The sequence below is a fragment of the Peromyscus maniculatus genome, chromosome 1 (genome assembly GCF_049852395.1).
Source record: "Peromyscus maniculatus bairdii isolate BWxNUB_F1_BW_parent chromosome 1, HU_Pman_BW_mat_3.1, whole genome shotgun sequence".
Classification (NCBI taxonomy): Eukaryota; Metazoa; Chordata; class Mammalia; order Rodentia; family Cricetidae; genus Peromyscus; species Peromyscus maniculatus.
Window position 1 is genome coordinate 170,875,828 of NC_134852.1, and position 26,676 is coordinate 170,902,503.

Consider the following 26,676-nt stretch of genomic DNA (forward strand, 5'->3'; position numbering starts at 1 on the left):
TATTTGCTTGAGTATAGAGACAGTTTCTTGTTAAATTGCCATGTATTAAGAAAGCTGGTATGATTCTGTATACACTGCATGTGATTTACAAATACTCAGGATGACATCATCAATACACAATACATGCTTAACCCTCATTTCAATCCCACACTAGCAAAGAAAACTTCTATGTAGGAGGGTCAGAAATCACATCACTTTTGTTTACAGTGTGGGATTCTAAGTAGAACAGAAGTTCTCAGGGTGACTAGAAATTAAAAGTCACTGCTCTATCAAAGAGTTATACTCCTGCTGCATGAGAACTGAACAGTTCTTTTGGGGACTCCAGCTGTGGACCCATCACCTGTAACTCTGGGGTCATTTGGAAATTGTTGTGTCTTACTGTCTCCAAGTCTCCAAGTCTCTGGGTTTCTACCTGCTTCCCATTAGTGAAACATGCCCTAGTTTAACTCTTTCAGCATTGGCGATGAGCCATCACCTTTAGGGATCTAAACTTTGTAGTAAAAGTCCAATTCAATACACTCATTTCAAATTCTCTCTCATATCATCCAGTCCTTAGAAAAACTTTAGATGCTTCTTCCACTGTCGTAGTATGTCACTGACTATTGAGCACTTTCAACAAAGAAGTATGACTAAAGGTCTGTATGTTGACTTTGAATTGAAATTTAAACCATTAAGTGATATGTGTCGCATGACCCAATTTGGGATACAAAACACTTTCCTGTGAAGCTTGTCTGTACACAGGGCATCACCAGTGTTTTCATAGGGGTATGACATCTATGGGAACATACTTGATACTTAAATATTATAAATTAAATTAATCTTTCACCTTCTAGATTTTTGCCTGGTAAATATTAGGCTTCTTATTTTTGGGGAGGTGTGGTCCAATATCTTCATATTTATGTCAAACATTTCTCTACAATCTGAGGATTGATTTGTAAAGCCCAGTTAATAGAAAAACAGAAGCCAAGCATAGGGGCACATGCCTATTATCCCTATTGGGAGGATGAGGCAGGAAGACCATCCTTGCCTACACAGTGAGTTTTAAGCCAGCCTGGACAATAGATTTGGACTATAAGCAACCAACCAATCAAAATAACAAACAAACAAAGAGAAAATACATTAGGAAGGAGAAGATTCAAGATATGTGGTACCTACTCAAAGGATGGGAAGTCAATGATGGGAATAATAAGACATCTATTTACCAGAAGCCACGATGTTCCAGTGACCTGATGTGGTGAAGTGAGAGGCAGACATAAGTGGCAGACAGCAAATGCCTGTACCAAAGTATATCCCTGAGGGAGATGTGAGGACATCTTACCCTGGCTCCTATACTACTGCTAAAACACTGTGCCAGGATTTGTTGAGTCAGTAAATGGGAAGGATAATTGAAAAGTGGTAGGAGATATTGCATTGCTCATTCTCATGTCCTGATTAGACAAGGTGAAAAACCACAGCTGTAGAACTTTAGGGTTATTGAGTACCATATACTACCATCACTTACTGGGACAGATAAATCCCCATCAGCCCTGATGCTAGTGGGATTTGTTCAGGATACAAGGTCATTTATAACACACTATAGGGCTACAAGAAAGCTGGGGCCAACGTTCATAGTATAAGAATGTGTATGAATGACTAAGAATGAAAAAAAGAAGAGGCAAAATTATTTATTGACCATGCTTGAATTTTTCACCTTGTACCATGAATTCAAGCAATTGGTTGTGTGTGGAGGAGAAGCACAGACACTCCATAGTCTGAGTGGAAATACAGGACCCCTGAATGCATTTGCACTCTTCATCATGGATCAGAATAACCCAGGTCTCTCACTGGGTATTTATGAACAGCCAATGATCTGTCTCATTCTCCTTGAAGGTGTATTCTGCTCCTGGTATCCCAAACGCTAAGTAACTGTGTACATCAGATAGCTCTGGTGGATGAATGGCTTCTCCTCACCTAAGGCTTTCTGACTTTAGCCCTGAAAATCTCACATCCCAGAAGAGCCCTCTTTCCCAGAAAATGTGGCCAGGTAGTCATTTACTATCTAGCCTTACCTGGTCTTCACTTAACCTAGATAGTGCTGGCTGCTCTGCATCCCCCCTCCCCCACCCCCACCTTCCTTTTTATTATTTCCCAGGCAATTCTACATTTGATATGTTCCTGCTTCACTTCTTAATTCACGACCAGTGCTCTGGTCGTCTTTTCTTCATATCCCCAATTCCCACAGTTAAAACTCTTTCAGTGGCTGGAATAGCCTCTAGCCAAGCGTCCATTTGAAACTGCTAAGAACCAGGAAGGCAGAGGCTTACCATCTCTGGACATTCCTAGGGCAAGACACTTCTGCAGTCGGCAGTGCTGGCAGCGGTTCCTGTTGGTCCTGTCAATCAAACAGTTTCTCTGCCTTGGGCAGGAGTAAGAGGCATTGTTCTGCTGGCTCCTCCTGAAGAATCCCTAGGGAGGATGAGAGAAAGTGAGGGCAGGAGACTCAGAGAAAGGGCAACATTAGCATATACACTGATAGACTTTCCACCCCAAGTATAGCTGAATTTAACCTTTCAAAAGTTTTCAACTGCTTCTCGGAGAGCTTATAGGTGCTTCTGAGCAGAATGTATGTGCATATTTATGGACATGTGATGGTATCTTTCTTCAATTGTTCATTCATTCATTCATTTGTTCATTCATTCGTTCATTCATTCATTCATTCATTCATTCATTCAATATTTACTGAAAGAATTTCTTTGAAGAGAATAAAGGTTTGCCCCAAAGGAACAACAGGGAAGGAACATCAAGGAGACATGTCACTATTAAACCAAGGAGGACAAAGTCTGATGGAGACATGGGCCTGGGTTTGAACTAAGGGTGTGTGTTTTGGTAGGAGGCACAGCATCAAGGAGTGTGGGCTCAGCATCAGCTCCATTTTCCCCCACCTTCTAAAATGTATTTTTCCAAATCTGAAAAAAAAAATCAAATTGTCCAGAAAGTGTTAATTTTTCTTTTTCTGAGGCAAAGCCTCACCATGGAACTCTGGTATTTCTGGCTGCCCTAGAACTGGATTTGTATACCAGGTCAGCTTTGAACTCACAGAGATCTGCCTGCCTCTGCCTTCCTAGTGCTGGGATTATGTATCATCACATTGGGCAGAAAATTGTTTCTGAAACCAATGGTGCATCTTATCATAAATCACATTTTGAGTCAAAGAAATACTAAATACAACTTCTTCGATATAAAGCAGGCAACAAACAAATGCTTGCTTTTTGGTTATAGGATATAAGAGTTCTTATTTCAGGTAGGTTTGGACTTTTCTGGTGGAAAAGAGCTACAACTGACTGCACACTGCCCCTTGAAGTCTGTAGCTGGGTTTATTTTTATTTTTTAATTCTTTGGATACCAACCTCCCTTAGTTTCCTTATAAAGAAAACATAATAAGGAAAATAAGCATTTTCCCCAGAGACATGGAAGTTACCATTCTCTGTTCATCCCCCCAGGTAACCAGTTTTCCCAATCACTGTTTGCCTACAGCAGACCAATGAAAGTGAAAAGTTCCATCAGTGAAATGATGGTCTAAGCAGAAATATTGAAAAGAAACACAAGGAACGATAGCTTTCAGCTTTGTCTTTTGGAAGTGAAAAACCTCCAAGAGGCCTGAAGTAGAGCCCCTAAGTTTTTTTCAAACACCTAGGTTTCCCCAGGAGAATGGAGCAGGGCTGGCTAAAATAAAGCATGCAAGAAGACCAACTTGGATATGAAATTTATGGTTCAATAAAAATAGAGGCAATTAGGAAAGGGGGATATTTCAATAAAGTGTTAAAAATCAATATCAGTGTGAAGATTCTTAAAACTTTAAAGAAAGGATTGATTTTGGTTTTGCCTTGGATTTTGGTTTTGCCTTGGATTTCAGTATGTCTTAGTTTGGCACGATGAAGAGGCTTTGTTGACCAAAAGGAACCTTAGAATGGTTGTGTGGCCAATGACGCCCTGGAGAGATATTCCCAGTTGATCTCGTGGTTTAAGCACAGATCCACTTAGGAAGGACTACTTTCACCTCTACATCTTCATGTGTGGTGTTTGTTCCCTACACTAGTGATTGCACAATAGGGCTCCATGGTTTCAGTTTTATTGGATTCTAGAAACAGTCCCCAGGGGCTGAAATGCCTCTTTTATATACCAAGAAAGCTGTGAGGAAGCATCATCATAGTGTCCTGGTGCTGATAGAGATGCTTTGGAAGTTACATCTTAAGGAAGAATCACGTGGATTTTATCTTTGGATACTGGAGTGCCACTTAGTAAAAGAGTTGGCAGGGAAGACATTCTGAAGTCACAGCCACAAGCCCTAATTTACAGCCAATTTGACATTAATTATGAGTCATTTCTTGCTTATCTGTTGCTCATTATTGCAAGTGAGATTTTTGGCATGAAAAATAGATTCTGTATCATCACATTTTACTGAATGAGTAGGAACTGAATAAGTTTGTGAGCTCAATTGATGTTTTCAAATGGTTGTGTATGTTGACTCCAGAGCATTATTATAAAAACTCAAAGAGGTTGATAGCTGAATGTGCTGACATTGACGTCTGATTTTGAATGGGATTTCTACTGGAGAAACTTGTAGCATATTTATACATGTGGGTTTTTTTTCATGAAATAAATAAAAGTCATGTGATGTGTAGCCAGTTTGACAAAAACCTCAGAATATGCTTCCTAGTGACTGCATAATTTCTTTGACAGTGGATTAAAAAGATGATGGGAGTTCAACCACTGTTCCTGCTGTTGACATGTTGGGCTATACTTATCCAATATTTAAGAGCTTATGGTTTAAAACTGCTTCTTAAAATGAATGTATCTCTGCAGTTTGAAGTCCAACATTTTCCAAATGCCTTACATGATGGAATAATGAGCATGCAGCATTCATATAGGAACAACTACAGTGGATATGTTATAAACTAAACTATGGCTCTTAAACCTGCAGAACAAGCCTGAAGAAATGCCTGCACCAGAAAGAGTTCTCATCACAAACTTTACTAATGTTTATGACAAAAAGTATTTGTCTGCCTACCCAGAGAAAATAACTTACTTATGGAGGGTCGAAGAAACAGCCAACTTCTTATTTGCTTTATTGCTTCTTATTGATGGAATAAAAAGTGGCATGATAGTGGATGATACATAATTCTTAATTCTAGCTTTGTAGAGGAATATAATAAAGGGCTATCTTATCAGCTTTGCCTAAGGATATAACTGATCATCTCCATTCCAGACTATTCCACTATGCTGATTTTTCTTCTATCATATTATTTTCACTCATTTCTTTTTATTTTATTCTCTTCTTTTCCAATCCAAAGTACTTCATTTTTTGGACTTGTGAAGGCACCATTAATTTTAAAATTTTATAATCTGTTTTATCCTGTTTACATTTAAAATCTCTTAAGATGATGATTGAATCCTAGAGTCTATGACTATGCCACATCTTTCTCGTTTACTGAACTCAAATAAGTGATTCACCTTGCCTGCATATTGCCAATGACATTCCACCATCCACCATGCCCCCTGCATATGGCAATTGAGTTTTGTTCTGGTTCTGCCCATCCCTTGAAAACTCATTGTAGAACTGTTTTGAATGCCCCTTGCTATTCTCACTCTTCCCTTCTTTCAGATTACTTTAAGAACCTTCCTCTTAATTTTCAAATTTTGATTATCTCAGGTTAGGTCTGTGGTAGCTGCTATTCCCTTAGCCCTCTATTTTCCAAACACCTTACTCATAGGAATGAGTTTGCCATTGGGTTGATGGAGTCTCTCTGAGGAAATACTGGACAGAATGTGAAACAACCTGTGCCCTTGATCCGTTTCTTTTCCATATCTATATCAGTGGCATATGTCAAAGAAGATCTTGTTTCTACTTCAGGAACTCATTGAAAAATTAAGATTTGGGCAAGGATGAATTTTGACTGATCTAGAGTCTACTTCTAACATCCAATGCTTCCAGTATTTTTAAAATTTTATTACTATTTTGATACTTTGAGTGTATGAGTATTTTGTCTGCATGTATGTCTGTGTACCATGTGTGTGCAGTGTCCAAAGAGGTCAGAAGAGAGCATCAGATACCCTTGGCCTGAAGTTACAGATGATTGTGAACCACTATGTGGGTGCTGGGAGGTGAACTTGGGTCCTCTGGAAGAGCAATTAGTGTTCTTAACCTATGAGGTATCTCCTCAGCTATTGTCAGCAGCAGGCACAAACATCCCTCATTGTGTCTTCTTTAAAGTCTTTACATACCACCACAATATGGAAGTCCCTACCTTGCAGCCTTCACACGTGATGACTCCGTAGTGGATCCCAGAGGATTTATCGCCACAAATTTTGCATGGTATCACTTCAATTTGTGCTGAAAGAGTAAAAAACAAACAAACAAAACAACAAAAAATTTGAATGTCCATAATTGCCTTCTTTTATTTTTCTTGTTTCTATGTTCACACTTACCTGTTTTTGCCATGATGTTTGTGTTAGATGCTAACAGTTAGAGGATGCTGGGTGAGAGTGATGTCCTGGGGTCATCATTACTAATTGAATGGCCTTCCTAGCCTTCTTCTAAGGCAGTGGTTCTCAACCTTTAATGCAGTTCCTAATGACCCCCCACCATAAAATTATTTTTATTGCAACTTCATAATTATAATTTTGCCACTGTTATGAATTGTAGTATAAATATCTAGGTTTTTCCAGTGGTCTTAGGGGATCCCTGTGAAAGGGTTGTTCGACCCCACAAGGGTCACGATCTACATGTTGAGAACGGCTGTTAGGAAAAGAGATCTATTTATCACTCTTTGCTTTTTCCAAGGTTGTGTTCATACCCTTGCAATGCATGTTTAGAGACCAGATCTTTTCTCCTGCTTTCACTGTTTTTTCCTTTTAAAACTTGTCTTCCTTAAAATAACATGACAGAAAAATCCTGTGAACTCATGCCTTTATATTTCTTATTTTACATTTTAAATAGGAAGTCATTAGGAGTTTTTTACATGCCCTTATCTCAATAATATTTTAAGTGGCTAAATAAAGCAAGACTGGAGTGTTGGTATATAGTGACTGTACACGTTGTGTGGCTGGATGGACTGGTCATCTATGAGAAAATAACTTTAATGACCAACTAAACATTAACTGAGCATGCTTTAAATGTCTGTAAGGTAATGGAGACATGACTCAGGAGAAGATATGGTAATGATTTTGATAGTCTCACTAATAAAAAGTTAATAATGAGCAAGTCAAAAAAAGTTATATAGGAAGTTAACATGCACTTAATTTCACTGGGAATGAAGAGGTTTCATTTTTTAAAAAGGGTATAAGAGATAGTTTATTTTGGGGCATGTTTGAGTGACCATGGCCCAGGTCATAGATTTAGGTTATCCCATATTCCATGTTGAAATGTGGAAAGAGTTTCATAAAATTTTAGAGTTTTACAGAACAAAGGAAGTCATAAATCAAGGCAAGTTTGGAACACATTGATGAGTAGATCAGAGGGGTGGTCACAGCAAGATAGGGGAAGCTTTTCTATAGGTCTCAGATGTTGTCTGATGACATTCTGAGCTTCTGGGTTGATGGAAGCTAGTGATCTGCTAAATTAATAGATTCCAAAAGAGTTTTATCTATTAGTCATAGGATGTTAGTTCTGACACAGTGGTGGGAAAAGAATGGCCATCCAGGGGACTAAAGCAAGCATAAGATAAGGTAATTATCCCTGGACCTGCAACACCGCAACTACTCCACATCACTGCAGCTCTAATCAGGAAGACAGCTCATTGTACAGAGTGTGTGGAATTTGGTTAGGCTGAGGAGAAAGGAAAGGGGCATTGAATGAAAACAGGTCAGAGGTCTTGTATGACCGTGTCTGGCTATCACACAGAGCAATTGGCTCTAAGGGAAATTTGGGTCATATGGCTACACAGAAGTGTGACACCAGACTTTGGAGCCACTAGAGTTAGGCAGGGGAGTTTTCACCTGATCCTATTTGCCACAAGGAATGGACAAAATGAAGAGTGAATAAATGGTGAAAACAAGGCTGGCTGTAGCTCCATGTTAGAGTGCTTGCACAGGGTGAGCAGATTCCTAAATTCAATCCTCCAAACCAATCCCTATGTAAGATGTGAAGGGAGAACCTTAGAGCTTAGCAGGCTAACCAGAGAGCACCAGAAGACCAATGAAAGTTATTCCTGACCCGAGACTTAGGCAATGGCAGTGTAGAAGGCATTGGACAAAGGGAGGTGGTGAAGCAAGTTCGAAAATGGTTCAGAGGCACAAGTGAGATTAAATGCTGAAAGATGAGGAAAGTGGAAGCTGGTGAAGAATTGGAAATGAGGTAGTGATAGGACTGACTGAAATGGTGACTCTGGGGCTGAGGATGTGGTTGGGTGGTTGAGCCTTGTCTAGCATGCGTGAGAGCTAGGTTTGGCCTTGGAATAGAAACGGGGACATTTGTGGAGTATGGTGTGATGTGGGACTGGGACACATACACTTTTATGTGGCATCTCACAGGCACCTGAATGTATAATGTTTTGGAAGGATGATTTTGTCATCATGTAGGTTATTTAGAATGCAGGAATTCCTGTGTTTGATAGTACTCTAAAGAGTTGTTAAAATTATTCACACTAGAAAGATCTGCTATTTCCTTTCCCAATTTAAGATAATTATGCAAAATATCCTTCAAAATGCTTTGTACATAAAGCTGCCACGTGCATACACTACTATAGTTTTCTATTTTCAGATATACAAAAGAAATAAATGTAAAGCATTACCATCTTTTGTTATTACTTTACATAAATATAATACTTAGCCTTAGGGTAGCAGGTTAAGTTTTTAAAAATTAAATAAGCTACAGAAATTTGAACCTTCTCTCTTATTTTGTAAGATAAAGCATTGAAGGAAGGAAACTGGGGATGTCAGTATGACTGAAATGATTTCAGGATTTGGGCATGGGGAAATATGAGGTTTGGTTTTATTCTTATTTGACCACCTTAATCTATTCATTAGAGCCATAACTAAGATAAAACCTCCAAACCTACATCTTGTCACTTATAAATATAATATTCATCAACAAACCTCATAGAATTGTGAGAATAAAATGGGTGTTTTCTGAAGAATGTCATTGCATCATCATCATCAACACCATCAACATCATCACCATCAGTATACCCATTAACTGATTTTTTTTTCTAATGATTTTGGAAAAGAAGCACAATTTAATATATTATTGTATCTTTATAAAAGATATTTTAAAAACACTTCAATGAATCACATTATGACTTATTTATACTATGGATTTCAGTTTAACAGTAACATTTCAAACAGTGGGATATTTATAGTTACTATAAAATGACTAAAATAATCCCAGGTAGCCATTGAATAGTTTTTGGCTTGTATGATATTAAGTCAGAGGCTCTCTTTGCATAAATTACTCCCCAGGGAGTAGCTTACATGTGGGAGAATCTGCTTCAATACATTCTTAATTATAAAATGATCTAACTTTAAAGGAAATGAAAATAGAGGTAATTTGCTCCCTGAGGTGTAGGAAGATGTTTTTGAAAGACACAAAGGTTATCTTATACATCTTCAGAAATACAAATGAGATAAGGAACATTCAATAGAGCATCTGCATATTTATACATATTCATAACCTTGGCTCTACATGTAATCCTGGAGAGCTACAAACATTTTAACAGCATTTTTAAAGAGAGAGAAGTCACCTATAACGTATATATGTGTTATGATGTGGGAGAAGGGGGTTCTCAGTTTAGAAATCTTGTGGCTGTTTTTCTTCTGGCAGGATAAATCATCTGAGGTTTACTGGAAGTGAGGATAAGTCCGAATCATTTAAAGTAGTAGTTACTTTCCCTTCCCTTCATTAAAATCCCGTTTTTGAGCTGTAACTTTACAGTTTTAACTTTGTGTTTCATGCAGCATACCTTCAAGACAGGCTTTCAGACACCATTGAGGATACGAGACTACATCATTGCTCAGTGCTTGCTGTTTCTAAGTGTCTTGCTGAGGGCAACTACATGACCTCCCCTGGAACTGCACTGTGCAGATCCAATACCTTGTTCTTGATCATTGCTTCAAACTGAGCATTATAGGGGTCTGTGGCTGCTTGGACCTCACCAGCTATGACAAAGAAGATAAGAGGAGGAAACTGAGGAGGGAGTGGTCTTCGGTACTTTTGCTTGACTCATGGAGATTTATTGCCATCTATCTATCTATCTATCTATCTATCTATCTATCTATCTATCTATCTATCTATCCATCTATCTTTCTATCTATTATCTTTGTATGTATGTATGTATGTATGTATGTATGTATGTATGTATGTATGTATTTATCAATCATCTATCTATCTATCTATCTATCTATCTATCTATCTATCTATCTATCATCTATCTATCTATATCTATCCATCTATCTTTCTATCTCTTGTCTATCTCTCTATATCTATCTATCTATCTATCTATCTATCTATCTATCTATCTATCTATCATCTATCTATCTATATCTATCCATCTATCATCTATCATCGATTTTTCAGTTTAACAGTCATTGAGAAACAAATTTAGAGGATCTAGAATGGCCTGACAGAGAAATTTTACTCAGTTTTTATTTTGCGCACTTTATGAAGTCCCTCTTGCCCTTTCCTTGCCCAGAGTCTCCTGCCCAACTTTGCACAAAATCTTTGTCTCAGTTTTTCCCGCTTATTGAAATATATGCCTCTTTAGTTCTGCCCCATTCAAGCCCCTGCTGGTTACAGCAGGTGTTAAGGTCAGAAAACCAATTCAGGCTAATGAGTTAACCAGAAAATGGCTCAGGAAAATACTTTGACTCTTTAAAAACATCCCTCAGGAAGGCACTGATGTTGAGCCTGTCAGGTATTTTATGCTGGGGGGTGGTAGTGTGGTGCATTTTACTGCACATACTTTTGAAGCTTTCCATTCCCACTATCCAAGTCTCCCAACTCAGCCTGGCCATTTTTATATTCTGGGCATTCTAAGTTGAAGCAAGGATAAGGCTTTGCTTTTTTGCATGTGTGTGTGTGTGTGTGTGTGTGTGTGTGTGTGTGTGTGTGTGTGTGTGGCGTATGCACGTATGGTGGATGCCCATACTAATGCATTTACATGTGAAAGACTGAAGTCAACACAGTGTCTTCCTCTCTTGCTCTCCACATTTTCTTTTCAAGTAGGGTTTCTCATTGAACCCAAAGTTCACATATTGGCTAAACTGGCTGGCCAGTGAGCCCCCACATCTGCCTGTTTCTGTTCCCCTTAGCTGGGAATGTATGCCCCTGCTGTGCTCAGCTTTTCTGTGGGTGCTAGGGATCTGAGCTCAGCTATGCATGCTTGTACAGCAATCACCTTATCAACTGAGTCATCTCCCCAACCCTTGCTTTTTGTTTTCTATGTTGTCTAAAGGGGCCCAAACCTGTGGTTCCAAACCTCCTTTTATTTTTTCAGTGCAAATAAGAGATGTGACATACTTATTTTTCCAAAAAGGCTTTAAGAATTACTGACTTGTCATATTTGGTGTGAAAAGAAGAAACAGAATTTTCAGAATCGTCAGAGTAATGTATTTTGGATGAGGTGATTTTGATATAATATGGCTTTTAAGAATTAAATGAATCAATCTACTAGATAGGAATTCCCTCTAACATGCAAACTACCTCAAAGGCACAAAACCCTGGGTAAGGTCAGTTGGGTCAGGAACAGCCAGTAACTGAAGTTTTCTGGCTTTTGGATCATGTTTTGCAGTGTCTTTTGTTTTCTGATGCACATACCAGGCTGAGTTCTGGGTTCCCAACACAGCACAGGCTGTACCCCAGGGTGCTGGGCTTGCCTGTTAGTTTCTGTTTCTCATAACTTTGCAGTTAGGCTAAAAGTGGACAGAGCAATTAACTCTCTTAATGTCGGTGTGAAACACAATTTACACATGTAAAAATTTCCAATAAAGATGACTATTTTGGTTAAAAATCCTTTTGCAGATGGTCTCAGTAGCCCATGTCTTATGTCATCTGCCCAAATTGTATCTCATCTACCATCTGTGACAAATCCAAGTTAAAAATCTCTGTACTTGTCCCCTCTCTCCCTGGCAGACCTTTAAGTATCCACCTTTTTAGTATGAAATCTTCTGAGGCCACATGACAGTCAACTCAAAGGAGTGTAATGATGTAGGCATGTTTAAGACTCAGTTCCACTCTAACTGAGATTAATCAGACAATAGCCTTAAGGATGGGATGGAATGCACACAGGGTCTGGAATGTGTACCCTATGCCATGCTAGATGGTGATTCTAAGAGTCCTGACTTTGGTTCAGGCTACATTCATGGGTACCTCTCCCAGGAAGCATGTATCTTAGTACCAGACTCCAGTCTAAAGCCCCACTGTGCTTATGAGATTACGAGTACTTGTATTTCTATTAGAACATCCTTGCATCTGCCTCTTTGAACTCTTCTCTGTAATTCTCTGGGAGGTGAACTCTTCTTCCATTTGGTTGATAAATAGCTCTTAAATGACTTAGGGATACATTTTTCTTTATCTTATTACAATTCCTTATATTTCATGTGACTGGAAATTAGATTAAGAAAAAATATGAAAGCATGACAATAGCAAAGAGACAGTTGTAAGGGGATCACACTGCGACTGGTTTACCTTTCATGTAACAGCTTGTAATACCCACATAGTGCTGCCTATTCTTTAGAACAGAAACAATGGAAATAGAAAATGAAACCAACAAATAACAATAGCAACTAGCACAAAAGAGTTACAGAAATTCTTTCTTACCCTACTGGGCACTTTTCATTGCTTTAGTTCCCCAAGGATAATTATATGTGTTTGAATACCTGGTCTATAGCGAGTGGCACTATTAGGAGGTGTGGCCTTGCTGGAGGAGGTGTGGCTTTTTTGAAGAAAGTGTGTCACTAGGGGGTGGGCTTTCAGTTCTCAAAAACTCAAGCCTGCTCTCTGTTGCCTGGGGATCTAGATGTAAAACTCTCAGCTCCTTCTCCAGCATCATGTCTGCTGTGCACCTCCATGCTTCCTGCTATGACAATAATGGACTAAACCTCTGAAACTGTAAGGCCGCCCTAATCAAATGTTTTCCTTTATTAGAGTTGCTGTGATCATGGTGTCTCTTTACAGCAATAGAATCCTAATGAAGACAACAACCATTATATAAAAATATTAAGTGGAAAATTCTAGAAATAAACAATTCAGAGTTTTCAATTACATGCTGCCTGAGTAGAAAAAGAAAACTTGGTACTGTTGCATGCCACCTTGCAAAAAACTTGAACCATCTTTTTGTCTAATATATACACACTGTATATGCTACCAAACTGTTAGCCATTTAGTAGCTGTCTTGATTTTCAGATCAATTGTCAGAATATCTATGTACATTCCATTTTTACCCTTAGTTGTAGTAAATATCTTATGGTACCTACTTTATGAATTAAGCTCTATTATAGAATGTTATGTGAAATGTCCTCATAGGCCTATCTTAGAACGCTTGGTCCTCATTTGGTGATGCACAGTAGGGCCTATCTGGAGGAAGTGAGTAGCAGAGCTTGGCTTTTTGGGTGATAACCTGGACCTGGTTCCAGCTTGAGCTCTCTGTTTCCTGGCAAGCAACTGCCTCTCACACCTGTAGCTGGAGAGTTTTCTCTCCAGGTCCCACCAAGCCCGGCAGTCCGACAGCCCACTTATAAAATAAACACAAAGATGCTTATATTATTTAAACTGTTTGGCCCAATGGCTCAGGCTTCTAGCTATATAGTTATTACATCTTAAATTAATCCATTTCTATAAATCTATACCTTGCCACATGGCTAGTGGCTTACCGGCATCTTCACATGCTGCTTTACATGGCAATGGCTGGCAGTGTCTCTCTCTGCCTTCCTGTTCTCTCAATTCTCCTCTCTGTTAGTCCTGCCTATACTTCCTGCCTGGCTACTGGCCAATCAGAGTTTTATTTATTGAGCAATCAGAGCAACACATTTGACATACAGACCATCCCATATCACACACTTGCTGAGGTGAAGTCATCTGCCACTACTATGCCTTCCTGCACTAATGTTCTGTCAAAATATGAACCCTGATAAATCTTTCTTCCTTGAGCTATTTATGTTATGTATTTGGTCGCAGTGATGAGTAAAATGATTAATACTGGATGTGCATTTATAGAAAAACACACTAGATATAGTGTTTGGTAGCAGCCACTATTTTAAGTATCCACTGGAAGACTTGGAATATATGGGTAAAGTTGGAGGGGGGAGGGACTGTATTGACTATAAATTCAGTGTTGTTCTTGCCAATACTTTTAAACATGTCTGAGTGCTGTAATAGTTAAAAGATCCTAAATTATGAATTAATTCCTACTTAACAAAATTTGTACTATCAATGTCTTAACATTAAGGAAATATGAGTGTAGAACTTGATGACTTGATGTCATTCAAGTAGAGAGCACCTGATGTCATCTGTTATCACTCAGAGAGGCCCATGAACCAGGGGCTTTGGCATAACCTGGGAGCAAGTGCAAATGTGAATACTTACCCAAGCTCAGCTGATGTGAAATCTGCTCTTTAACAAGCTCCCAGGACAGTATTAAAGCTCAGAAAGCACTGTCTTGTGATGCCATGTGAACACAGTTTTAGCTACTCTGAGAGTGGATGGATCTCTGATATCCCTGATGCTAAAATAAAAAAGTTCACAAGATTCTGGAAAAATCATTCTCTGCTACTGCTTTTTATACATCTTCTTTTGTTCATAAAGGCAGTAGAACAGTTGGAGAGTTACACTTCCATATCCGCACCCCCAAACAAAACAACAACAACAAAAACAAACCCTCACAACTCTGGTTACTAATTGATGATGCAGAAAAGAAGAGAAACCAGTACATTCCAGCAACCTCTTGCATTGCTTCATTTAACACAGGGCACAGCAGAGTTCCTCTGCAGACAGATCTGCCCTGCTTTTCCTTTATGTCCTAACACTGCTTGGGTAGCAGCTTCTCCCTCTTCTGTGTCTCCTTAGGCTGTAGCACAGAGGTCATTTTCTGGATACTGAGTACAATTCTTCTTATTTCTTAAAAGTCTACTCTTGTATTTTTTTAAAAAATACAAGTTTTAATCTCTTCTGGGTTTTTAATTTTTAAAAATTTGTTTTTGTGTGTGTGTGTAAGTACTGGTGTATGTGCATGTGTATGTGTTTACATGTATGTGGCAGTCAGAGGTCAATCTCAAGTATTACTGTCAGAAACTGCCTGCTTTTGTTTTGAGACAAGGTCTCTCCTTTGTTTGCTTTGAGCTTTCTGTTTTTGTCCATAATAGTTGTTTAGTGGGCCTTAGTGATTCCCTGCCTCTTTCCCCTGTCCCCAGCACTGGATTGCAACCACACATCACCATGCTTAGCTTTCTACATGGATTCCAGGGCTGGAATGCAGGTCTTCATGATTGTGCAAAGAGTACTTTACTATTTCAATCATCTTCATCTAAACTCTTTGTTTTATTGGGTTCTTTCTATACGTCCATCTGTTGTCCGTCCATTTCTCCCTCCCTGCCTCCCTCCTTCCCTCTTTCTTTCTTTCTTTCTTTCTTTCTTTCTTTCTTTCTTTCTTTCTTTCTTTCTTTCTTTCTTTCTTTCTTCCTTCCTTCCTTCCTCCCTCCCTCCCTCCCTCCCTCCCTCCCTCCCTCCCTCCCTCTCTCTCTCTCTCTCTCTCTCTCTCTCTTTCTTTCTTTCTTTCTTTCTTTCTTTTATCACTAGGTGGTCCAGGCTGGCTTTAGATTCACTATATAGCTAAGTGTATCCTCAAACTTGTAATTCTCCTGGTCAGCCTCTGAGTCTGGGCATGTAGACATGCACCACTATGCCTAGATGAGATTTTCTTTTTAAATACCATTTTCCTATTTTAAAAGTGTAGTTGAACAAAGTATATTTCTTTGGATGGATAGGAAAAATCAAGCAATGTGTTTTTCTTTTTGCTGCTGTTTTTCATCTACTGTGCTGTCAAGTTTTTGTCAACTTGACATAAGCTAGAGTTATCTGGAAAGAGAAATTGTGATGGAGAAAATGCTTCTATGAGAAGACTTGTAGGCAAATCTGTGGAGCATTTTCTTGGTTAATTATTGATGTAGGAGGGGCCAGTCTGCTTTGGGGGTTGCCATTTCCGAGCTCAGGGTCCTGGATACTATAATAAAGGAGACTGAACAAACCATGAAGAACAAGTCAGTAAGCAGCTCTCCTCTGCACTTCGGCTTCAGTTCTTGCCTTCAGGTTATTTTCTTACCTTGAGTTCCTGCCATGACTTCCCTCAATGATGGACTTTGATTGAAAAGCCACATGAACCAAATAAACCCTTTACTTCCAAAGTTGCTTTTGGCATGGTCCTTAAAAATGTAGTCTAGGGACTGGAGAAATGGCCTAATCAGTTAAGTGATTGCTTGGTGTGCACCAGGAACTGAGTTTACTCCCCAGAACTTATGTAACAGTGCTGGATGCTGTGGCACATGCTCATAGTCTTAGTGCTGGTGAGGCAGAGAGAGAGAGATTGCTGAGACTTGTCAGCTAGACAGCTTCGTCTCATCAGTGAGCCCCAGGCCAAACCAAAGGAATCAAAAAGCAAATGGTGCGTGTTGACTGACACCAGAAACTGTCCTTTCTGTTGCAGGTGAAACTGTTGTCTCTTTAGCTTCTCATGTTCTGGTTTCGCTTCCTAATCTCCACTTAGTTGAACCCTTGAAGTAGAAGCTCATGTTTATGTAGCACCTCCTTCAAGGAAGAGGAAGGGGGAATGCGAAGAATTAGAAATTGGGTTCATAGATGACCAAAATGGACCGGGCAGAGTCTGTTCCCTGTAGATTAATTAATAAAGAGGAAAAACACCTCTTTAGACAATAGAAAAACCCCTGATTTTTTTTTGTGTTAAAAACCAAAGTGCATTGAGAGCATGAAGATATAAAAGTTACAGGATTGGAGGAAATATTACAAAACACATGTCAAATAATAAACATATGCTTACAACATACAAATAATTCCTAAAATTAAAAGCTAATGGGCCAAAGATCTGAAGATCTGCTTCCTAAAAGACAACAAGTACATTAGAAGATGCCCAGTGTCTCATGTGTTACTGAACTGCAAACCACCTACTAGGAAGGCTGTACTCTAAAAACCGAGAGCTACACCAAATGCTGGAAAAGAGGCTGAGCAAAATGAGCACTCATTTGTTGCTGGGAAGGCAAGATGATGGCAAAGCCACTTTGGAAGGCAGTGCAGCAAATTTGTAGAGTCATAGTGAGCCTTAGCAGCAGTTGTGCTCCTCGGTATTTGGTATCTGAGTCACTCATGTCCACACAGAACATGTACATAAATGTTTATTCATATTTTCTCCAAATGGGAAACAAGATACATTTCAATAGCTGAATGGATAAGTGGAATATTGCTGTGGATATCGCTCTATATGCTGTTAATGTGTTGCTCTGATTGATTGATAAATAAAACACTAATTGGCCAGTAGCCAGACAGGAAGTATAGGCAGGACAAACAGACAAGGAAAATTCTAGGAGGAGAAAGGGCAGAGTCAGGAGACACCAGTCCGCCATCCAGGGAGCAGCATGTAATGACAAACAGGTAAAGCCATGGAACACGTGGCAACATATAGATGAACAGAAATGGGCTGAGTTAAAGTGTAAGAGCTAGTCAGTAGGAAGCCTGAGCTAATGGCTGAGCAGTTTTAATTAATATAAGCCCCTGTGTGTTTACTTGGGTCCCAGCAGCTTTGGGAATGGCATGTGAGAGAGATTTGTCCCTACTGCAGTCCAGGCAGGACACAGAAAAACTGCAGCTACAGAATGTCATTTGGCACTGTGAAAGAGCTTCCATGCCACGAGCAACATTAACATGGAAGACGCCAGTGCATAATGTTAAGTAAAAGAAGCCAGCGTGCTTCTAGCTACACATTTGGGAAACTCAAAACTGTACAGCATAAGTAATAAACAAACAAACAAACAAACAAATAAATAAATAACAAATAAATAATAAATGAAATCAGTAGCTGACACAAGCTTAGCCTGGAGTGTGCATACACACAAAAATGTATACATGTACACACCATACACACAAACACGCACATACATAATTTAGCAACTTGAGATTTGTTTGGGCCTCAATCTGTTGGACCACAGATACATGCCATCTTTAAAACCACATATTGCACAGCCACATATGCCTAAAAACCTGAGCAAAGAACAGACAGATGATTGAAAAGTGAACCTGGGAGAGGAAAAATGGGGACTTTAGCATGGTGAAGCTGAGGAGCCTGAGTGCTGAGCCGGCTTTGAGCCAGACCTTGGAAACCAAGAAGAATTTTAAGAAAGAGATGTATAGGGAAAGGGAAAACAAGCTGGTGGACAGAGACTAAAAGAGGAAACACCAACTATAAGAATGAATGTCCAGGTTGTGTAAACTTATTGAGGGGGGCCCCTTTTAATGGGGTTAAATACAAAGCAATTAGTAGTAAGATGTTTCTAGAATTATCAACATGCATTCCTTTATCTGTATTAATTAGCATACATTAAGTTGACTTACACAAAATCGCTACTTTTCTGTGCAAAAAATCAGTTTGATGTTGGGAATTTCATGTGACTCAACCTTGTATTTTACTATTTGCTGTATTTTAGGATGTAGCCCCTACATTATGTCGTTTTCAGGAATATTTGAGAGCCAGGCACATCCTATACCCCTCTAATAGCAGCACTCAGAAGGTGGAGGTAGAAAGATCATGAGTTCAAGGCCAACCAGGTCTATACAGCAAGACTTAAAAAAAATTAGTAAGACAACAAACACAAAAACTAAAAGAGGGACAGAATACTTCAAAAAATTGATACATGGCATGCTTGACTAATATAAAAATGAAGCCATGGAATTTGCATTTTTGATCATTAATTAAATATAGGGAGAGGGAGATTGGAGGAGAGAGGCTGAAAAGAGAGGGAGAGGGAAAGAACTTAATACCAATGATCTTCACACAAAACGTCATATTTTAAGATTTTATATTTTGGATCATCTACAAGAGCTTTGATCATTTCCAACATGAATAATACTACACTGGCTAAATAATCACAAAATCTTCAATTGAGAATCATGTCATCATGATATCTATGTTGTAGCAAAGTTGCAGACCAGACACTAACTTCTTAACACTGACTCCGAATGGAGGGAAGTCAGAGAATTAGAGTGAACCCTGATTCTTGTCATCTCTAGCGACAAGAGTAGTGCCGAGGCTGGAGGTCAGCATATTTGGATTTAGTCCACTGTTCAACAAGTGGCCTTTAACAAAGGGAGAGAGAAACCACTGGGAAGTTTTCTTATGTGCACACAGCACCAGAAACTATTTCAGGGGTCAAACAATCACATAAGATGTGACTCCAGAAGTTGCGTCTTACAGTTTTACTCCATGCTAAATGTCACAAAGGCCTGTTGCCCCACACAGTTGGAGTCAATGCTATCCCCTTCAAAGGCGGAAGGGGCTGTTCTGCTGATACTGCACACTTTCTCTAAGGCGATTACCAGCATAATCCTAAATATGATAGGGCCGAGCTATCTTATTTTTGAGCTCATCAGATCCAGCATGCTCACATAATCCTCAACAGCTTTGCTCCATGTTTATGTAAGCTGGCTGGTGCCTGAACAAGATGAGACCATACCTTCCTGTCCCCTGCAGTAACATCACTCTGCATTATTGTCACAAAAAGTAGTAAGAATGGATGTGATTTTCAAATTCCGCTTTAACGGATTTCCTCCCTTTGAACTGTTCCTCCTTTTTTTCTATGGGCGGGGGCATTTCTAGCCATGTTTGACAGTCTACAAATAACATCTAAACAGGGAGAATATGGTGCCCCCCCCCACTGCTTGTGTTTCCTATACTGTTCATTTGTACCAAGGCATTTGTATGTTAAAGTGTAGATTGCATTGGTAGGAAGATGTTTGGCTTTTTATTTTTCCATTTGTTCAGAGATTTAAATTGCCTTTATAGAAGGGGTATATCTGTCTTTGGGGAAAATATTATGCAGAAAAAAATTGATGAAATCTAAAAATTGCTAAGCATGACACCAAGTAGTCTAGAGAAATATTGACCTTAAGGTTTCACCTTTAATTTAGATTATACCTTGTAGGTCCACAAAAATGTAAAAGAAAAAAGAAAAACAAAACCTTGTTCTCTTTTCAAAATGTAAAAGCATGTTAGTTTACATGTTTTATTAAATGAAGTGTGTGTGTGTGTGTGTGTGTGTGTGTGTGTGTGTGTGTGCTCGCACGCACACGCACATGTGTCTGCATAGGCAGGAATCTCTAAAATTAAACAGCATGTTTTGTGTAATTTCACAACAAACAGTATCTATATGTTTTTAACTTACATAATTAGAGAGAAAGAAACATATATGTTCACCTGAGAGTCTCTGTTAATTGCGATTCAGAACTAAAGAAGATTAAGCACATAGACGTTAATATGTCCACTGTTATTAATTTCTAAACAACAATAGCAACATTATCCTCAATTAATCTGTCAGTAGTAAGGATAAATAGTTGTTTAAAGACTCCATTGATGTCAGAGCTGAAATCTGTTGGTCAGGACTTCTTCCACCAATCCAATCTTTAAAACACAGGTTTTGAATGTGGTGAGTCATAGCATAGAAATAATGCCTGTTTTCTTTTAAGGGGACCTTGTGCATTATGAAAGATGAAGTTCTGCCTTTGGGATATGTGGAGATTTAGTTTGATTAGTAAGTGTTTAGAAAAAATTGTGAAGTTTCTTTTTATTATTTGAACAACTTGTATCTTTTATATTATGATATTTGCAACTGCTGTTTGTGGCTATTTAGTACTAATAAAAATGCAAAAAGTAATTTTTACCTTGAAATGTTTTCAAAACAGACACTCAGACCTATCCACTCATGAGATAACACATGCTTAGAGAAACATGTCCTAATTTACTAAAAAAATTAGAAGTAAAAAACAAATCCTCAAACCCCATAATTCATCACATTGTTAATAACCTTTTGACCAAACAATTTTTTGAAAAGATTTCTTATACATGATACATTTCTACATAGTATACAAACTACATCAACATTTAAAACATTTTTAAAAAACTAAGTAACTACAGTAACAACTGTAGCAATGTTAAAAGGTAAGATTAAAGCTAAAAAAAAAAAATCACTCCAATGATGTTTATGTTGTCAACCTAACATCAACATGATATGGCACATGAAAAAAATTCAGCTTAGGGTCAAAACAAACGTTTGTAGTAATTCACCTCAGGATATGACAATATTTATGTATAGACATCTTCTCTAGTGTAAAGCGAGGTTGGGTGATTGTCTTATTAAATATACTCCCAAATCAAAAACAATTTGTTGTCCCCACATAGAGCTATTGTTTTATTTTGCTTAGAGCCTTTAAACGCTTGTTTTCTCATCCAAGAATGGTTTACACTGCCAAACGTCAGCAGAGAGAAGAAAAAGTACAACTCACCAGTGGCGTCAGCTTTGGTTTTGAGCTGGTTCTCACACATTCTGACGGAGCAGTGAAAAGCCTGACTGAAAAATATTACCCGTTTCACTTGAGGTCTGCGGACTGCCCCTACGTTATCCCACAACCAGAATCCCCACAGGCTGCATTAATGGGATTAGATGGAAGAGTTAGAGGCATCGACTGCTCTGTTTCATTAAGGAAGGGCATGAGAGAGGCTTTCTCACACTGGGAAGGGAGGGAAGAGAAAAATCCTTTCTTCTTCTTGATATTTACCCAAGAGTACATTTGCTAAATTGTAAAAAGCAGTTTAAAACACCCTTGTCCTCCCCCCACAAATCCTGTAGCTGTGTATTCTTTCTGTACTTTTAGTCCCCTTTTGTTTTCAATCTGCTGGAGCCAGATCCAATACGCATCTGACAAATAACTTGAGGTAAGCTGTGACTCCGAGAGTCTGGCACAGACTTCATTCAGAATTGGTTTGTAATTATTTTGTCCCTTTTTTTTTTTTTTTAAACCGAGGTCTAATGTATAAGGATTACTGTTCTCCTGTCTTCCCCAGTATTGGATTATGGCTGTCTGTGAGATAATTAATGGGACACATAGACATTACAGTCGAAGAAATTGTATCTTTCAGTGCCCCCCGCCCCTTACAACACAGTCTGGTACCAGGGCACAGACTTCACACGAACCCTGAAGTCTAAGTGACTCCATTCGATCAGAGCAGCTCAGTGCTTCTTCTCGTAAGATCAGAGTGATGAAAATACTCAGAAAGTTTTGCTTCTCAGCCCTTGTTTCTGGGCAAGGGGTGAGGCCTGCAGGTCTTCTATCTCATCTTTGTGGGAATTTCGGCGGTTTGATAGGGTGCAGATCTTGGGCAGGCAACCACAGCTGCTGGGAGCTCATGAGTGTGACAGCCATACCATGTCTAAAAGATGACATTTCTCACTACTCATCCCTGTCTGCTAGCTCCTAATGTGTTTTTTGTTTTCTCTTCTAAGATGGTCCCTGGACCTTGCTGGGGTTCATAAAGATTGGGGTTGGGGGCTGAGGGAGGGGGGGTACAGGATAGAGGATGTGCTGATGTAAACTAAAGACAGATGAGAAAATGTCACGGAAAACCCTTTAGTTGGTAAGCTAATTTCAAAATATAACAACAAAAGTAAAAATGAGCTCAAAGGGAGGTACCTTGCATGGGTAGCAGAGCCACTCCCAGAAGATGTGACCTATTAAAGAAAAACATTGCAATGCAAGGCATGGGATACCTCCTTATGAATTATTGGTCAGGGAGCCACAGAGTTCTCCAAGGCTATTGCCATTACTTTTGGTAACCCACCATAATTATGGTACGATTCTATTGTTAAAGATACCATGAACTTTTGGCTGCATAACACAGTCCTACTGAGTAGGAAGTTCTTCCCGGTGCTGCACCTTTCATGATGCTGGGAGATGCTATGCAGGCTGCTGGGAGATAAAAGAAATAAATGGTCTTAACCAGCTCTGAGCCCTGCATACTATAATACCTGCCAACCTGCCAGACAAGATCTGCCCACTAATGAAATAGTGGCATGGTTGTTACAGCGTTATACCTGCCTTTTACTTTAATTTGAGGCTTGCTTTGAAGAAGAAAATTTCATGCCTGGTAATGTAATCCCAGTCAAAATCCCATGGTAGAGTGAGGTCAAAGGCCCTATGGTAGTACCTGGTATTGTTATTTTGCTAAATGGTCATTTTGTCAGACTTCCTCCTAAATATTTGTATTTACACCCATGGACCTGGGTTTCTCTCAACCTGAGTCAAAGAAGCTTGTAGTTTGTAGTCAGTGTGGACACTCATAACCTCCAAAATGTTCAGCAGAAGGGCCTGAGGCTACATATTTCGGAAATTGTCAGAGCACCTATTCACATGAGGAGTAAGTATGAAAGTGCTTAACATTGTCTGAAATGGAGCTGTAATTTAGTAACTGTAGTTGTATATAATCTTCCCATATTTGCTTATCTCAGAGATAAGCATTTAGGCAGCTGACTTATCATGTATGAATTAACATAGTCAATATTGATTAACTACTAAGCAATTAGTATTATTTGTGCAAGTCACTTAGGAAATACAGATGATGAAGTTCATGGGTCAGTGTATTCCTTTTTTAAAAATAAATATTACACACACACACACACACACACACACACACACACGCACACACATACACCTTTTTTTTAAGTTTCTTGAGACAGGGTTTCTCTGTGTTCTTGCCATGGCTGTCCTGGAACTTGCTTTGTAGACCAGGATGGCCTCAAACTCACGGAGATCCACCTGCTTCTGCCTCCCGAGAGCTGAGATTATAGGTGTGTGCCACCACCACCCAGGGGCTCAGTGTATCCTTAAAGATTACAGATTTAATCCCATTTAGTTTCTTCTACTGTCATTGCTAGTTTTATGTATACAACTAAAAAATTATACTCTTGGAAGGCCTATAGCCAATGTGGCAAAGTAAGCAAATAGATTTGAATTCAGTATTTCATGTATTCTGTATGTTATGGTTTAATTGTGGAGACATAAATGGTTTTTTGAATATCTCTCTCTTTCCCCTATACGTGTGTGCACATGTTCATGCAGACGCCACAGATTGAAATGAAGCGTCTTCCTCAACTACTCTCTACCTTGGTTTTTGAGACAGAGTCTTTCACTGAAACTGGAGCTCATCGATGTGGCTGCTATACTAGGTGGCCAACAAGCTTCAGATATCCACTTGTCTCCCCTTACGTCCTACTGATGTTGTGCTTGACTTTTTATGTGGCTCCTGAGTATAAAGACCCAGGTTCTCATGCATACATGACAGGCATGTTATTAATTGAGCCATCTCTTCCCTCTCACCATGGTAATTTTTTTATGAATTACCAAATCCTAGCTTATTTGGAATGAAATTTATAGGCCTCGTTCATAGGGACTGAAAATCAAATGCCAGGAGTAATATCTTACACTTCTCCAGGCCTCCTGAATCTTAAAAGAAATCCAAGCCCTGCCCCGGTCATTCAAGCAATGGCTATGAGAGGCCCGGAAGTGAATTGAATGCATCTCATCAGAGAGGAATTGTCCCACTGAAGCAAAGTGCAGGGTGGGAGACGACAGACAGCTTGTATGTGAGGAGGGAATCCAGCCTATGTTGAGGAAAGAAGGGCAAGTGGGAATTCTCTAGAATCTTGATTGCATTGGATTGCTTTCCTTATGGAAACCTTTTGATTCTCTGGGCTCCGCAAGATAAATTCATGCTTACCCTTCCCTGGGCTTTTCCTCACATGGACAGGCTGTCTTCAAGTCCTTGTCTGTGAACCTAAGGCAATGCCACTCTCCCTGAACAGCCAGCCCCAAGTGCTTCATCCCTGCATCCTTTCCCTGTCTCTCCTCCCTCCTTTCTGTCTTCCTTAAGGCCTTTCTCCACTGTTCTCCAGCTACCCAAATTTATGACTCAACTCAGTCCCCTCTATCTCCTTTTAGTGTCTCCTGACCATCTGTCTACAGCGGGCTCCTGTGTCTCTACCATCCATTCGGTCCTGGAGTGCTTCATTAATCTTGTTTACACGCTTAGTTTTCACCCCATGTGTAAGCTCCTTAGTAATCAAACCCCCTCTTCCTGTGTCTCTTACGTCTAGCCTAGTACAGAGTCTGAATGGGTGAGGGTATATGTGCTCATTCACATGCTGAAGAATTATACATGTCTCACACTCTGTCTCTTTAGCTTCCCCACCTCATGTTTACATGGATTGCTTATTTCTGTGGCATGTTTGCTTTCCTGCTACTGTAAAGGCAAAATGAAGAAAAGGTTAAGAGTGAAAGCAAGTTCTTGCCTCTTTCTGTTCTTTATAAATTGGTTCCAGTAGATAAACAAGAAGCTGAAACAAAATTCTTTTAATTCCTTTTCCTTGATACACTGATTTTCCTCTTGTTAGTCTTATTTTTAATCATCACTGTCACTTTAGATTGTTATCCTGTTGATCTAGGTCTCTCCTCTATCCTGTTGGTAGATTTCTCTCATCAGGAGTATTCTCACTAGAAGAGACAAGATGGTCTCCAATCTCCACTCCCAGCTCTTCCCACTAACATGGACCACCTCCGGTCTAAAAGGAAAATGATCCAGAAAATTCCACAAAACCTTTCCAAGATTCGAGGATGAAACAAGAGAATGAATCTCCCCAAGGTAAGAGAAAGCAGCTTCACTATATAGGCAACAGTTCCAGTTGAGGACACAATTTGCAAAATATGGTCCTCGGGTCGGAGGTGGCTGCCACCTCAGCAGCAAGGGTGGCAGTGGTGGCTGCGGCATTAGTGGGGATTTATTAGGAATGCAGCTTCTTAGGCCCTCCTTGCTGCAGGCCTACTGAATCCGACACTCTAGGGGTGGGGCTCAGCCGTCTGTGTTTTCGTAAGTTCTCCAGATGGTTCGATGCACGCTTATGTTTCAGAGTTACTGGTGTACAGCACGGGGTTCCAGTCAGAACGAGCTACATTTAATTCACAGCTCTGTCACACACTAGCTGTGTGGACTGGAGAAGTTCTTTAATCTTCAGATGTTTTCCTGTCACCGTCTGTAAAATGGTGATGTCTGGATGTTCTTGTCTCCAAAGTGCGGGTGCTAAAATCCCAACTTCCTGGGTGATGGCTTTGGTGGTGGCTCTTTTGTGAGGTCATTAGGTGATGAAGGCATAATGATCTCCCTTGCTATTTCTACTATATGAGGACATAGCAAGAGGACCATCTGTGGACCAGAGAGGGGGCTCCAGACATTGAATCTGCTAGCACTGTGGATTACCAGCTTCCAGAATTATAAGCCACCCAGTTCATAACTTATTATAACAGCTCAAATTGTAAGAGCATCCACCTTTCTGATGGAGGTGTTGGGGAATTTTAAGTATGTTAATTCTTTAATTTAGACCAGTCCTGGCCATATTATAAGCCAGTCAGTAACTTTATGCCATTACTATACTGTTACTTCATTGGAGAAAAGAAAGTGTTCCATACTTTAAAAATATCTGCTATTTTTTTTCTACACATTTCTTAAAACTTGGCTGCACATTAAAAACGCTTGGGGAACTTGAAAAAATTATCTAATTCCTAAAAGTCTTATGCCAGACTAATTCAGAAAGAATTTTGGGAAATGA

The 26,676-nt window shown here is 39.4% G+C and overlaps 1 protein-coding gene and 1 long non-coding RNA gene across 4 annotated transcripts in view; one reads left to right on the top strand and one right to left on the bottom strand.

Moving 5' to 3' along the window:
- The window catches only part of Rorb (RAR related orphan receptor B), a 193,199-nt gene that overhangs the window by 50,619 nt on the left and 115,904 nt on the right, over positions 1-26,676 (bottom strand). For 2 of the 3 annotated variants that reach the window (XM_076561023.1, XM_016003884.3), the window contains exons 2-4: positions 21,527-21,591; positions 6,285-6,370; positions 2,304-2,445 (exon numbers count right to left, since the gene is read on the bottom strand). In XM_076561023.1, the coding sequence (XP_076417138.1) occupies positions 2,304-2,445; positions 6,285-6,370; positions 21,527-21,566 (268 nt within the window). In that variant the 5' untranslated portion in view covers positions 21,567-21,591. The remainder of the gene's footprint in view (positions 1-2,303; positions 2,446-6,284; positions 6,371-21,526; positions 21,592-26,676) is intronic. The other variant, XM_076561043.1, reaches the window with a different exon arrangement.
- LOC121826874 (uncharacterized) overlaps positions 26,255-26,676 on the top strand; it is a 126,428-nt gene continuing 126,006 nt past the window's right edge. The window contains exon 1 of the long non-coding RNA XR_006069027.2: positions 26,255-26,382. This is a non-coding gene — a long non-coding RNA (uncharacterized LOC121826874). The remainder of the gene's footprint in view (positions 26,383-26,676) is intronic.